The sequence below is a fragment of the Rhopilema esculentum genome, chromosome 7 (assembly GCF_057945365.1).
Source record: "Rhopilema esculentum isolate cy_ngs chromosome 7, ASM5794536v1, whole genome shotgun sequence".
Lineage (NCBI taxonomy): Eukaryota > Metazoa > Cnidaria > Scyphozoa > Rhizostomeae > Rhizostomatidae > Rhopilema > Rhopilema esculentum.
Genome location: NC_142821.1, coordinates 1,730,536 through 1,745,893, shown reverse-complemented (window position 1 = coordinate 1,745,893; position 15,358 = coordinate 1,730,536). Strand labels below are relative to the sequence as shown.

Below are 15,358 nucleotides of genomic sequence, written 5' to 3'. Positions count from 1 at the left end.
AAAGCACGAATCATAAAAATAGATGCAGAAGTTTTCATAAACACGATACCAATTCTTCTTTGATTTTTCATAGAATTGAGAATTGAGTCTACAAAACTCTTACAAACATTTTAAATTTATTAACAAATATGAACAACGTATTTATTTACAAACAAAATGGAAGTAAACGAAGATTATGATGGCCCCAGCAAACCAGTTTGATTCTATTGACAAAAATAACAAAATATCCTCAAATTTTAGTCAACAATTAAAAACATACTTCCATCGATCTTATTGTACATTTTTGATAACGTTTCCAATGATTGCATCAGATTCAAAATTAAGTGGATTTGATCATCAACTCTTACAGTAGCTAATTCTTTCCATCTTGGCTTCAACTCCCAATCTGGTATAAATCAGAATAAAGTATATCTAACTTATCCAGAACGAACATCATCTTCTTTTCCAGAACTGTACATTCACCTCAACTCTTCTCGCGGATTTTATATCCTAGTTAATACATTTAATGACAATACAAAAAGACACCACATATTCCCTCTCCGTTTCTCCGGATACTTCAAATGCATCATCAAATTACCATTCAGCCATTTCCCTGTGCATTTATCAAATATTTTCTTAAAAATAGGTTCTTTCAATATTTGCTCTCCAATTCTTGAATCACTTGTGACTCAACAAATCATTTCAAAACGAACCATAAACAAAACAATTAGCTTCATATCAAACTTGGATTTAAAATTACAACAAACTTTAATCATTGACTCCATACCATAGATTTAGTTCCAAGAAACAATAACTTTAAATTTTTTACATAAAATACAGGCAATTTTAAAAAATTCGTCGCATCTTTATGTTAGTTTTCGGTTCATAATGGCATCGCAATCGAGGTTACCTGATTCCAGCCAATTATGATGCATCATTGTTTGAGTCAGCTGATGTTTTACATTCGTGTACGGTGACTTGCTTACTGCACTTTTAGTTTCAATTGATTTTTGTACCATTCTCGTCAGGCTATCTGGGGCTTCTCTCAATCATTTGTAGAGTGCCACAGGTCAGGAGACATTTGTAGTTGACAAGGGAAAGGTTACTGAAGGTCAAAAGACAACTGGAACCTTTAGTTCTCTGAATCAATCCGACATGAAAACCAGCCTTTCTTTGATATCATTGGGCCACAATGAGTCGTAGTATAGGTATGAGGTTTTTGAGTCACAGTATTGGTATGAGATGAACCGATAGAAAACGGATTTAGTTGAGTGTACCGCGGCACTGCGGCGTACCACATAGGCATTCGATTTTGTCCTCTTCAATGGGGAACTTATAGTCGTATGTTATTTCGTCGTTCATTTTTATGTCACCCTTTGAATAGATTACAATCTTCTTCTCATTTTCCACGTTGATGATCTTTGCGTAGCAATTAGGCTATAAGAAAAAACGGTTTAACAAATTCACATTTGATGATAATGGAAAGTTAGATTATCTTCAAAACCAGGTTTTATCATGAGAATGATTCTTCTTCGCTTTTTGATGATAACAATTTTACAGGGTTGAGCATTATAATTTTGAATGAGTCCATTAAATTTGCAATCAATTTCTGAAAAGTTTCTTTAAGGAATTGAATAACTGATTCAATAGTAAACAGCCTAAAGAAACAGAATAGAGATAAGAAATAAATCGCAAAATAGAAGTCTAAAAACCAATCAATTGACTGCACAAATGAAAACATTACTTGCTTTTGAAAGACTCATTTCTAAGATTTTATACTTCTTAGTGAGTAATTTTAAAAGATTTAAGAACATTCTTTGGCCAAATCCTAATAGATAAAAGCAAGATAGTTCTCTTCACGCAGCCTTATGGAATCATAACAACAAACCAAACGACAACATCGAAGTCGTTCTTACCGTACAGCTGTGATTAATAAACCTAGCGTTGTTGCCAACTTTCGTCGCATCAATGACGGTCTCTGCGTCAAGTCGAAACATGTAGCTACTCCCAATACCCCTTTGCTCGTAATGTTTCTCGCGGGAATCCGCGATAATCGAACGCACACTCTCGCCAACGTATTCAATCACCATCTCCTCCGCAGCAATTGGCTCACGTGTGAACAGTCCCCAGTTATGAATTCCAGATTTTGCAAATTTCAAGTTCTTCTTTCGAGTCTATGATTGAAAAATTTGGTTACAAATCTTAGTTCAGAATTAGAATTGGAAACGCGTAATTTATGCTGCAGCATTAGACTGCCATAAATAATTTAGTTAACCCTTTTCAGCTTGCATGAAACATTGTACAGAATCTTAAACCGTGATAAAGTTGACTGAAAGAAAACAGACCTTCAGCTTGTTGAATTTAACGAGATCGCCGAAGTCATCGTTGACAAAAGAAGACACAAGTCGTCTCTGCATCGCCCTGTTGTCTCTCGACTGCTGTTTGTGTTTTAGTCCATCCTACAACAGAAAATATTTTTGAGCATCTCTATAATAAATATATTAAAAAAAACAGACACGTTATATGCGAAAATTGTAGGGAATTTGCCAAAACCGTCAATGTGAAAAGGGGTTGTAGAGGGGGTTGTTTATCGCCAAGCAGCCATTGTCTTGGTAAAGGCTTTCTCAGCATTATAATAAAAAATTGCAATTAATTCTCTAAAACGAGTGTCCGTCTATCTAACAGGTGAATTATCTTAACAAAGAAGTAAGTAAACGGAATTGAACATACCGTGTCTTTTTCAACTTTTTCATCCATGGCTTCAAGGTGCCTCATGACTGACGATAAATACTGCGCCTTCTCACTGTAAGGGATTTTGTAATACCCTTCACTGCGCGCGCAACCAGTCTTGTGTACACGTAGCACTGCTTCACCTTTCGACCGTTTCTGCTTGGTTTGGATTTGAGTTTCTATTTAAAGTCAAAGAAAAACTACGAAGAACTACTAGAAAATAAATCAGAAAACTTCTCTTTCAAGTCACCTTTCACTACCAAATCACTTCTTTCACTATCCAATCATTTCCTTTCACTTCCTAACCACTTTCTTTGAAATGAATATCAGAAGCATTTTGTTACAAAAAAGAAATTTATCAAATTTCGTTAAGCAATAATTAATGGCCCTATCGTATATACCACGAGCTATAATGAGCCTCGAATGTAGCTTAATAAATTGAATTTCAATAAAAACTGGTGGTGATTCGAAAAAAATAGACTGTTGAACTTGACATGGAAGATAAAGAAAACCGAAACTTCATTAACTCTTTTACAAATATTTTATAAAAGGAGAATAAATAAACAACAAGATGTGAGGTCTGCTACGATTGACAATTTTTGGAGGTAGAAAGGCAAATGGCATTGCTTGGGTGTAGTGACTCCGAGTCTTTTGTGCCACGAATCCTTTTGACAATATTTCCAAAGTTTCTCTTATTGGGCATTAAGAGCATATGAGTGGTCTTTTGTACAAAAAAATGACTCGCTTCTCGCAGACCTTTATTCGCAAAATGACATTTAACCATGTGTGGCTTCTCGCAGAATTTCGTTTGGATACACAAGTTCAATCTAGCTTCCTCGAGAGGCAGCTCCCAGGTAGAGAACCCAGTTTCAATTCTATATAAGTTGAGCCCTGGTACTTATAATTTACAAACACCTTTCACTGTAGCAACGATCTAAAACGATCAAACGACCTAAAACGACTGCCATTTGGAAAAATTTCAATAACTGAATTAAAAGCCAGAGGAAGGATTCAAAGACCGAGTGGGCAATTGTGCTCATAGCATTAAGAAAACAATGACAACAGAAAATAAAATTAGGTTATAAAAGTTTCACGGACTGCTAGGAGGATACAGGATTTTGCCACTACAACCTATGGACCAATCCACTTAAATATTTTTCAAGAAATCAACACGAAAGACAGACGGAGATTAAGACATATACAGAACAATATCTGGTTAAGTAGAAAAGGATACCAGGATGGTGAGCCCAGTGAAGGTCTTTGACGACACTTGATCCAAATCCATGCAAACTCTCAAATGCTGACTTCAAATATTTCAAATCTTCGTTATCAATCCCCTGACTTAGAATGTCTAAGACAATCGATTTCTCGTCCTCGATGCTTCTCATTGGGAAAACTGGCTTTGGTTCCGGTTCCTTATGATAAAAGTCCTTACTTTCTTCATCATCAACCACGTCGATAATAGGAGACGGCAATTCATCTTTAAAATTGTCATCTTCTTTTTTAAACGAAGTTTTAAATGCATAAGAATGTTCGTTAAAAACTTCTTCGTTCACCGTTTCTTCATCTGGCTCAATTTCTTCGATCACCTCCTCGGAAATAAGTTCCTCTTTAATCTCGGTAGTAGCTAGCTCACTGCTAACTTTTGTTGAAATTTGGGTTTCTTCTATTGTTTCTTCCACAATCTCAGTGAATTTCTCACCCTTTTTTCCCTTAATCAGCCCATCGGTAACCTTGGATTGCCTGATGTTCTCCTTATTCAACTGATCAATTTCTGTCAAAACCTGGTCATTATCAGAGTATTTCGGCTCAGTCTTAACTTGAAATTTGTCATTCCGTAGCACATCCTTATTCTGTTCAACAACCATACCTCTGTCAACGATTTTGTTCGTGTCCTGTGCATTAATTTCGTCTTGGTCTATTTTCAAATGATCGTTCCTTCGCTTTAAGTACTCCACCATCATAATTTCATGCTCTATAAGTTTCTTCTCCTGGTCTTGTTTCTTTGCAGCTGTAGAAAAAAACAGACAGTACAATTAGCCAAGCACGAAGAAACAAACAAGGAAGTAAAGAGGGGGCATTTTAATACGGTGAAACATGAAACAGATTCCGTTTTATGGGGACAAAATAGCCTCAAATCAGGCCTTTTTTATGAAGAATAACTTACGAGAGCGATCGCCCGTCCGACAAGGAGGAGACCTCCAGGGCCTGATGGGGATAACACAGCCTCATATACTCTAGCATCACATCCCAGCATGGTGTTCTTACAAAAGGGGATGACATCTAACCTAACCTAACAACCTGCTCCGAGTTTCTTAATGCGTTCATCAGGCAACTAATTGAAGATCATATATATACAGCTATGCACAGAGAGTCATGTAGCTCCTGATGAACAGGCTTCATAGCGATACTATCAAAGAAACAAGTAGGTCAGTACCTAGATATTATATCAAAATAGAAAGCCCTTACTGGATCAAATGAAGCGAGCAGCAATAATGGTCTCAAGAGAGGCAAATAAACAAGAAAAATGACTGACATTAATCGATGTATCATCTAGAGACTTACATTTCTCTTTGAACTGCTCAAGCCTTTTCTCTGTTTCTTTCATGACTTCTTTGACGGCTTCTTCCGCCCCACTGCTTTCCCATTCCGACTCATCTTCATCCATGCTCTCTTCATCTTCTGCTTCGTCATCCGTAACTTCCTCTTCTTCATCTTCAGATTCTTCTGCCTCTTCTGCCTCGTCCTCCTCATCTTCTTCATCAGAAACAGTTTCATCTTCTTCCACTGACATTCGATCTTTCTCCAGCTTTTCTTTACTTATCTTGCTCATCAGCTTTTGCTTACTAATCAAATCTTGGAATTTTTCTTCTTCATCATCTTCTTCATCTTCATCCGATTCCATGGACTTATCTTCATCAGCTGATACTTCTTCTTCACTGCTTGATTTGTAAATACTTTGGTACAAGGAAGATCCGCTTTGAACAGTAGCCCCTAGAATTGGCAAAATGTGTGCTAGAGAAACATACCACAATCGGGCAATCTTTAGATAAACAAGACATTGTGACATTATTCACATGAAACTTTTGTGAAAAAAACTGACTAGTCATTCATGTAGCCTTGTTATGCTGAAGGAATAAGCCTCAAATGTGACAGCTTAGAGCTTCAATTAGAAATACTAAAGTTGATCTACTGTTAAAACGCAAAATGAAAAGAGAAGCTACTCTCCTCTCAAATCTCAAATTGCAGATCAAACAAGAGTGTTTAGAAGATGATGTAGCACGTAACATAAGTAACTGGGAGAAATGGGCACACACAAGTTTCATGGTTTATAATAGAGTGCGATACACAAAAGTGCCTGTGATTTTTAACGTTAAGTATTTAGCTCTTTAAACCTTTAGGCCAAAATGAGTATATATATCGAATGAGAGTAGATGGGGTTATCAAATACGTACGTTTACTTGCAAGCAATGTCCTTTCGACTTCGCTATCAGAGTCCGACTCAGATTCTTCTTCTTTCACCGTCCTCTCTTCATCACTGAATTCTTCCACTCTTCTTACTTTGTTGACAGCCTCGTAATCATGCGCATGTGTCTCCTTCTTGAATCTTTTGGCAGCAGGTTCTCTCGTTACTGGTCTGGCTTGGGGTATACGATTGATTCTGAAGGATGGTATCTTGGCAACAGGAGTATGTGAACTTGTCGGTGATGCATAGGAGGCAGAAAGAGACGGTTGGTGTGAACGACGGAATAAACTGCTAAGCAGAGATGACGTAGTCGAATTTGCAGGTGATTCAACTTGCGGCTGCGCTAAAGGTGATGTGTAGGTACTGGACGTGGCTGCTGATCGAGAACTGCTTAGAGAGGTGTCCTAAAAGAAAAGAGACCTTGCTGTTTTCAACATATCATCATAGAAGAATGCAATATACCTGAAACGAATAAATAACAGACAGAGAATACACTCTACAGAAATTAAGATGATACAAGGTCTTGCAGCCCGCTCGAAAAACATTGGGTGAATTCTATATTTTACGAAAATTTCCGAGAGAGAATTCCATAAAATCTAATCTGCCTTGACAAAAAAACTCACCAATAACATGATAGGCTCAAATGATATCCCTTCAGCACTTAACCAAAATCAGTAAGGATTACATTAAATTATACCTCTTTTGTTATTATTAATAAATCATTTCAAGTAAATTTTAAGATCCTAGTTAGGACAATTCCTTTACTATAAAAGAACTTGGAAGAAATATGAAATTTGAAGATAGCCCGGGAAAGCCAAAGCATTGCATTGTAATCAATGCAAATTACAATGGCAAGCAATATTTGCAATACCAAAGGCTTACATAAGTAAGAAATTCTAAAAACCTTCTACAAATGATACAACGAGGAGATTCCAAACCTATTCATTACGAAATTAAATCAAATCATTTTACCTTCTTTTTCGTTTGATTATCCCACCAAGCCTCCAGTGCTGAAAATCCAGAATGCTCGACAAGCCGTTTGATTAGGTCGCGATGCAAGACAAGTTTAAGATCCTTTTTAGTCCTGAGTGTACATGAATTTCGCAGCTTCTCCTCGTAAGGTATTTCCTTAACGATTGCTGCCGCAGGCCTCTCCTGTTTATGTTTCGGATAATTCGGGTAATTTCCTGGAAAAAATCCTGAATAAGGTCTCGAATACGATCCAATAAATCCACCAGCACCAGACTGGGGTGGATACGTTGAAAGTGGCTGTGACTGTCTCGCAGGAGGCGGGGGTCCTGGCGGAGGGCCATATGGGGGCATATGTTGCTGTTGCTGTGCATGGGGCTGGGGGAGAGCTTGATTGAATGGATGTCCAGGTGGAGGGACGTGGATATTCACAGGCGGAGGGGGCGGAATACGAGCGATCATTGTCGTTTGCTGAACGTTCATTGGCGGTTGATGTACATTCACGGGTGGCATATTCATTTGGGGCGGAGGCGCAACATTAACAGGTGGTGGAGCAGATAGATTAACAGGGGGTGGTGCAACAACATTAGTAGGGGGACCAGGCGGTCTGGCTAAGTTGATGCCTGGTCTTGCAGTTGCAAATACATTCAAATGACTAAAAGAAACGGTACCAGAAGATGATGCTACTGGCATTTGAACCTGCATTCTTGTTACTGGAGTATTCAGAACTAATTCCGACTCTTCGTTTGAGCTGATGGATGACAGCGACATCGCATCGTCATCATCATCATCAATGTCCATTTCGTTTTCTGCCTTCGCAGTATCCTTGGCATCCGCTGACGCAACGGTCTCAATTGCACTATCTACTGCCAATAACTCTTTGGTAGTGGGTCCATTCATAGAGTTTCTTGTAACCGGAGAGTTTGCTGGTGATATATCCTCAACATGTAAATTTTTAGCTGCAAAATTATTGAGTTCGTTGCGTTTCTCCTTGTCATCCTCGTCGCTGTCTGAAATCGCCTCATAAACAGATTCGTTTTGCGGTTTCCCTGTATCTTGCGCTGAATCCCCGCGTCGCGCAAGTTTTGAGTCACTTGTTTCTCCCGATGCCTTCAAGCCAATATTACTCGCTTCACGGTTGTAGGGTGAGCCGCTTCTCCCCCTGTCTTTGGAGCCCCCTAATCCACTAGTTTTCCTCGATGAATTATTGGGTCCATGTGATGACGCATTTTTCTCGGAGATATACTCTTCTCTTGAAGTAGAAGAATGCTTCTCCTCCTTCTTTGCATGTACACTCCCTTTCTCGGATTCATGATTCGGCGATTCATAATTGCTTTGAGCTTTGTGCGGCTTCACATTTACATGTTTATGCCCATCTGAAATATCTCGTTTCTTACAATTTTCTACACCACACGCGATTTTCAAACCTAAAAGGTGGGCTTGCACAAAAGTTTCCTTTCCTCGCTTAGCATTTTTATTTTTACCATGTTTTCTTTTATCAGAAGATGGCGATTTCGAGTCATCATCAAAACTTGCTGTAGGCGAGATATCTTCGTATATTTCTTGCTTCGTAGGTGGTGGTGGCGGAGGAACATTTGACACTTTATCTGGGGGTGGCGGAGGAGGAAACGAAGTGGAGTCACTCGAAGATGCTCGATAACGCGAGACAGGAGGGGGTGAAATTGGTTCGAATGTTGCACTGTTAAAGGATGCTGAGCAGATACTGGCAGGGCTTTCCAATGGGGTTGCATCGGTCTCCACAGAGCTGCCCCTCCGACCGTACAATCCTATTCGAAGGCCAGCTACAGGTTGTGCCCTGCTCATCGAGCCGATAAGGGGAGTTGGAGGAGTGCTTTCAACTGAAGGCGAATATTGACTTGGAGATGGAGTGGGCAGCACCGGCTGTGATGAGCCCACTGAATTGGACCGTCTGGGATCACGGAATTCGCGGGGATCTTTGGAGCTTAATGTAGGTTTGGTTTGGGCATTTTCTGCAAAACAAACATGAAAAATCAGCTATGCAATGGCATTGTAAGGCAGACCTTTGTTCACGTCCCTCTTGAAATCACTTAAGTCGGATTTTTACTGCAAAACAAATATTGTTCGGCTCAATGGCTTTCTTGAGCAACCAATATGTGACTATATTTAAATACTGTAAGCTTCTTTTAAGTATTTGATACGATTTTTGATGTCAAACTTTGAATTTTTCCAATTTGGTTACAATCTCGGTTTTCAATACGTTAGTAGAATTTCGCATAAATCAGACTATTTTTATGGCCTAAAGAAACAACAGTGATCTTCCACTGAACGACAATAAAGTTTGTAAATACCACTATGCAATTTTCATTAAACCATTAAACTTCGATTTTTCTTACTATAATAACGAGGATAATATTGTAGGGAAAAGAAAAAGCTTTTCTAAGGCGGAGGACATGGGGCAGGATTTGACAGAGTTCTGTGACCTATGCAAATAAGTCACAGATCCAAACAACATAAAATATTTTGCCACATGATTTCTAAAATGTCAGGGCAACATTTGTTCTGCATTCCAAAACAGCTAAGCATTAATTAGAAGCCTAAACAAAGGGTATCATGTTCAAAGCCACTTTCGTATGAGAAATTAAATACGTGACATCATCAATGAAATGTATTTTACAATTCTATTCAAGCAGACGAGATTTTGTAAAGCATGTGTAATTTCTAGTCTATTGCTTCATATAACTTTTGTTAGTTGTTGTGCATGATTAATTCACCTACTAATTTAACTTTTTAAAAAAGATAATAGTTTTGATTAAGCCAATTCGACACTTTAATTTTCACATTGAAGAACATGTTCTCATTAGTTTTCTTGACTCTGTTGCAGCGTGCTTGAACATTTCAGCCCCACATTTAGAACAAAGGTACTGAAGAATGAAACTCAATTGGTTTTTACTATGAAGGTGAAAGGGATGTGGTGTACTTCTGATTTGGCAGGTCAGTCCAAAGTCAATTGAAAAGTAGGACTATGGTCCATCATAAAACCAAACAGACCTTTCTCTAGAATCTAAAATAGACTTTTTTTTATTAAAAGAGACCTTTCTCCAAATCATAAGTATAAGGGTCCAGATGAACCCCTGTTGACTCAACTTGCCTCTTATCTTAGGTCTGTCTGGTAGAGTTTCTTCATAAAATTGAAGGACTATTTCATTATATATATTTTTGAGATAACAAATTTGAGAACATCAGGAGTTTAACAAGAAATTATTTCTTCAAATGTTACAGAAAAAGAAATCACACGACCACAGAGCTCAATTTTGAAGATATTTTTAGAAAAAAAATTGGGTTCCCTTTATTTTAAAACATTAAAGATTCATAATTTCAAATACAAGGAGAAAAAAATTTGCTTTTTGAGTCTATGAGTTTGCCTAATGTCAGCATTGTAGTGGAGATTGAAAGATCATAAATTATTCAGATTATCAACCAAAAACCAAAAAGAACACAGCTTAATTTGCAAAAATAAAATGATAAGAAACTAGATATATCATAATTGCAGATTGGCAAGGGGGGAGATCAGCAGATATTTCAAGGACGTATTTCAGCCTACTCCTGTTGGAAGAAGAAAGGAGGGGCAGAACTGTCTGAATATATTGCGAAGAATTGCTTAAAGTTACCATCTAAATTTTTTGACTTCACCACACAATTTGAATGTGTTCTGAAGAATTCTACTTGTCCCTGATGAGTAAAAACCCCTAATGAGAAAACCATACAATGGTAGAGAAAAAACAACTAAAAAAGGATATCACAGAAAGGCCTATCGAATTAACTGGGGAATGTAAGGAAATGCTAAGGATATGAGTCAGGAGACAGTAGTAACATGAAATGAATGTAACAAAATAATAACTAGCAAAAAATGTTTTTGGGCAAACTATGGTTTTCAGACACCTCCTGACAAACAAAGGTAATTGGAGATTTAAAATGAATGTTATATGTGATCTATTAGAAATAAAAATGGACCTTAAAAGAGGGGTTAGTAACTCTTGCAATAAAACAGGCATTTCTTAGAAGACCAGCATCTAGGGGTCAAGTTAATGGCAATATCTAACAGATTTGTTATGGCAGTCAGGTGTCCTTATCACAAGAAATTGTGTCATTGGAGTTAACATAACAATAAGAAATAAGAATGGAGAGATGTGATTGCAAAATTGAAAAGAAAAAACAGAAACACTGACAAATTCAGTAGGCCAAATAATAAATCCAAAATGATGGTATGAAAACAGATATAAATATCAGTTTGTTTCACAGCTTAAATATGGGGCTTTCAAATAAGGCCCTTCAAAATTTATCACCAAACAGAACAACAATAAGTAAAACCATAGACTTAGAACTATACTTAATACATGAACAAATGTAAGATTGAATCACTGAATTGTGATCAAATGATGCTTTAGACACCCATGCAAAAATAAATGATCTTGCTTTTTGTGGTTAAAGGTTTTATTCTGTTATCAACTCATGATGAGCCACAAAAATTCACCACAATGATTGTTGTAAGCAATTGGCAAATCTAGTGAAACAATGCTTTTGGTTGTCATTTTTATTCCCCAAACATAGAAGGGAAGTTACTATCTTTGTTAGATGAAAATCAGGTACTCACAATAAGCAACAAAACAGCAAGGTTCTACTATTTTGTATTTCAAACCTTTGATAATCTAACTATTCTGCTTATTGGGTCAAAGTTTGGTAATGTGATTTTGTCTAAAAATAAATTGCAAGCTTCTTTTTTCATGGTCTTCTAATAAAAAAACCTTGAAAAAATTCATAAAAAGGCTATGAATCCTTTTTTATACATTCTTGGCTTGTCTTTATGCTTTTATATATTTGCAAACTTTCCAGCTCTCAAATTATTTGGAAGTGTTTTATCATGCATTATGTAGCTAGCCTGATTCCAATAAGTGACAAGTAAAGACATTTTGAAAATGACTTGGAAATAAAGATTCTTCTAGCATATTAACTTTGGTTTTATATTACTTATTGGCCTTCATTAAGCATAGAAACATATAACAGCAAAAAAAATTTGAACAATGTTAACCAACTGTTCAAATACAAAAGGATTTGCTATGTTGGAGATACTCTGATGATTTTTTAAAACATTGCAATTTGGATTGAAGTTGACCTTGTTTAAAAAAACCCTTTTTGTGCTCTTCCTTAACTCTAGCGAATTTTTAACCACGGCATTAAACCACGGAGAACTGTATTTTTGTGATGATATGCTAATTAGCACGTGATACATGAAAATACGCGTACGCACAAAATTTGAACCGCTGTTTTGTCACAGGGCTCACATCTACTTCCTCAATTCCGATAATCTTTTATTTAAAAAATATGAACAAAATCTTAAAGAAATTCACTTACTTTTTCGTTCAATTGAAACGCGAATGATATTCCCCATAACTGAAGTTCCATCGAGTTCTGAAACGGCTTGTCTCGCTGCTGACGCACACGAGAAAGTGATTTTACCAGTTCCCAGATGCTTTTTCGACTTGATATCATAGTAAACTTTGCATTCCTCGATTTTACCAAACTTTGAGCAAAGTTCTCGTAAAAATTGACGGTTTATGTTGTCGTTTAGACAACCGAATCGGATCGTGTTTTGTGGCAGGGCTCCAACATAGTACTTGTCGACCTATGAAAAGACGAAAATATACAAGCAACACGTATAAAAAATGATATCACAGAGTAATTTTAAAAAATTTTCAGGCTATCTTTATTTCGTTTGGCTTGAATTTACCTTGAATCTTGGTATCGGAAGATCAGCAACACTTGCAGTCCATAGCTTTGTCCGAGGTGGTCTAGGATCTCGAGGAACAACTGGGGGTTGCTAGAAGAAAATAAACTAGGTTGAGAGTTGAATAACCTATGAAACCCAACGGAGACATTGTACATATTTCTTAAGGCGGAAAACAAACAATCTTTATACTTACGCCTGGGAAAACGCCATCGAAACGATAGATTTTCTGATGCCCTTTCTTGATTGCAGGATCTATAAGCAGTTTGTAATTACGCTTCGCAGAAGTTTTCGTACTGTGGCTATGTCCATCATCTCCATTGATACCTAGAGGCAAAGGAGAAAGTTACGAAACGAGGTAAACAAACAGTAAAAGCAAGAAAACTTAATAAACTTGAAACATGCTGCAGACATAACTTGGCCTAACCTCTGCTAGTATGCAATGATTCTTCGCAATTCCTGGAAACAGAACGTGGATCTTTTGCCCTGGCACGATTGTCAGCCATTGGCAGATATTACAGGGCTATATGTGTAACTTAACGAGTGTTTTGATTTGCTTTGTGCAAGGAATTAGCAGTGAGCTGTGTTCTCTTTGCTCCGCCATTTCCAATTATTCTAAAGAACTCTCCTCGAGGCATCCCACAATGCATCATCATCTCTAAGGAGAGCGCCACGGGCCTCGTTTGCGACCTCAGCTGAAATGAAAAGAAGATAAAAGGAAGAATGTTTGTGAGAAAAGAAAATACGATATATTCATGGGCTCCGACACAGATTTGAAAGTGGGGGGGGGGGGCGAGGGGAAACTTAACACCCATATCAAAAGACTTTGAACGAGCTCTATTGTTTTGCAGAAAAGTGGGGGGCCATGACACTCCGGCCCCCCTTCGTCGGAGAAAACACGATACATCTGTGTCTCAGATGACAGAGCACCGTATACCTTCTTATTGTTAGATAAACTTCTCTTCTTAGTTTTAATATTTGTCATTACCACTTCACCCCCAACATCGGAGACAAGGCAGGGTATAAATTTTGTTGATACCCAATTTTATAGTTATTATTAGGTAGCGTATAATTGACAAGTCAGTTATGAAATGCTTTGTTATACAATAATTAAAAGCACTTAAAATTGCATCCAATCTGGATTGGTCGATGGCTTCTTCCTCAGACAGAGAAGATAAAAAGTCCATCAAAAAGTCCAGTTTTCATTGTAATTTGACGATGGACAGATTTATCAAAGCTTAGTCAGATGAAGACATTGAAGAGTCAGATGAATTTCCCATGATTCAAAGCGCTCTCATTGACCATAATAATAGTAATACGATGGAGAAATAACAGTAATTCCGAACAACAGAATCACGAACAGAATGCAAAGGGGAAATTCGACTTCCCCTTATTGAAATACCGAAAAAGGGTTTATGGCAACAGAGATGCCTAAGTTCGTGAATCATGTCAAAAATGTTGAAATATAGTCAACAAAACCTACTTCATGGCCATATTTTAAACTTATTTCATAGGCATATTTCATCATCTGTCTTCGTTAGAACAACGTTTCATGAATTTACTTTCAATAAGACAGTCTATGGAATAGCTTCTCAGTTTCGTAAAACCAGATTTACCGGCACCTTTAGCAGTGGCGGAAATTCAGGCTTTCATTTGGGGGGCCCAGGCCTACGATTTTCCAACAAGACAACATCATGGACCATGTATAATTTTAAAGTAATTGAATTTTAAAGTAAAATAATAGGGATTTTTCTATCTCTATTAAATTTATAATTCATAAGACGATTATGTTTGATTGACGTTTGTAAACTTGCAATTAATCGGATATACCCTACTGAAGCTTCGATGCTACCCTAGCTTTCAAGGCCATCTTTTCATTCCCTTGTTCTTAATTTCAATATATTCAAACAATCTTTTGATGGTACAAAAATAAAAGATGGCTTTGAAAAAAGCAAACATTTTTGAGTATACTAAAGCTTGCTTCTGACAATCTTCAGAGTATAAAACGTCAAATAGATCGAAAACTCTACCCAGTTATATTCCAAGTTGTGGTTAAAAACAGGATACTCAAATGTTTGCTCTTTTCAAACCCATTTTCAATATATCTTTTAAAAAGGTATCTGGTTACCCTTTGGTCGAGTTGAGGCAGTTTCAAAATTACAAAAGCATAAAAAACAAGTATACTTTGTTAATCGTTACAGCCCCCCCCCCCCCCAAAAAAACAAGAAAGATCATAGAAGTTGAAGAAAGTAGCTCAAGTATAATATTTTGAGGTAAAACAAGTTGAAAAACTGACGTTCTTCAGTTTGTGTTTTTAAGATGAAATTCAAAGCTATTTTGAATTTAGTTGCCTGATGCAGAAAGCCCCAACCTAAAAATTACCTTGCTTAGCATGGGTGATGCAGGTTCTTGATGCAGCCATCAAGCGCAATAGTTAAATATTACCGATG

General features: G+C 37.2%; 1 protein-coding gene across 1 annotated transcript; it reads right to left on the bottom strand.

The window, feature by feature from the left end:
- Positions 1-52: 52 nt before the first annotated feature.
- Positions 53-13,543, bottom strand: LOC135683978 (uncharacterized). Its single transcript, XM_065199403.2, has 12 exons — positions 13,336-13,543; positions 13,105-13,235; positions 12,912-13,001; positions 12,536-12,806; positions 7,148-9,135; positions 6,165-6,579; positions 5,275-5,703; positions 3,944-4,720; positions 2,710-2,888; positions 2,325-2,438; positions 1,896-2,153; positions 53-1,416 (listed from the first exon to the last, which is right to left on the bottom strand). Exons 1-12 carry the CDS (start codon positions 13,412-13,414, stop codon positions 1,243-1,245), a joined length of 4,905 nt encoding a protein of 1,634 aa, XP_065055475.2. The 5' UTR covers positions 13,415-13,543; the 3' UTR covers positions 53-1,242.
- Positions 13,544-15,358: the final 1,815 nt, after the last annotated feature.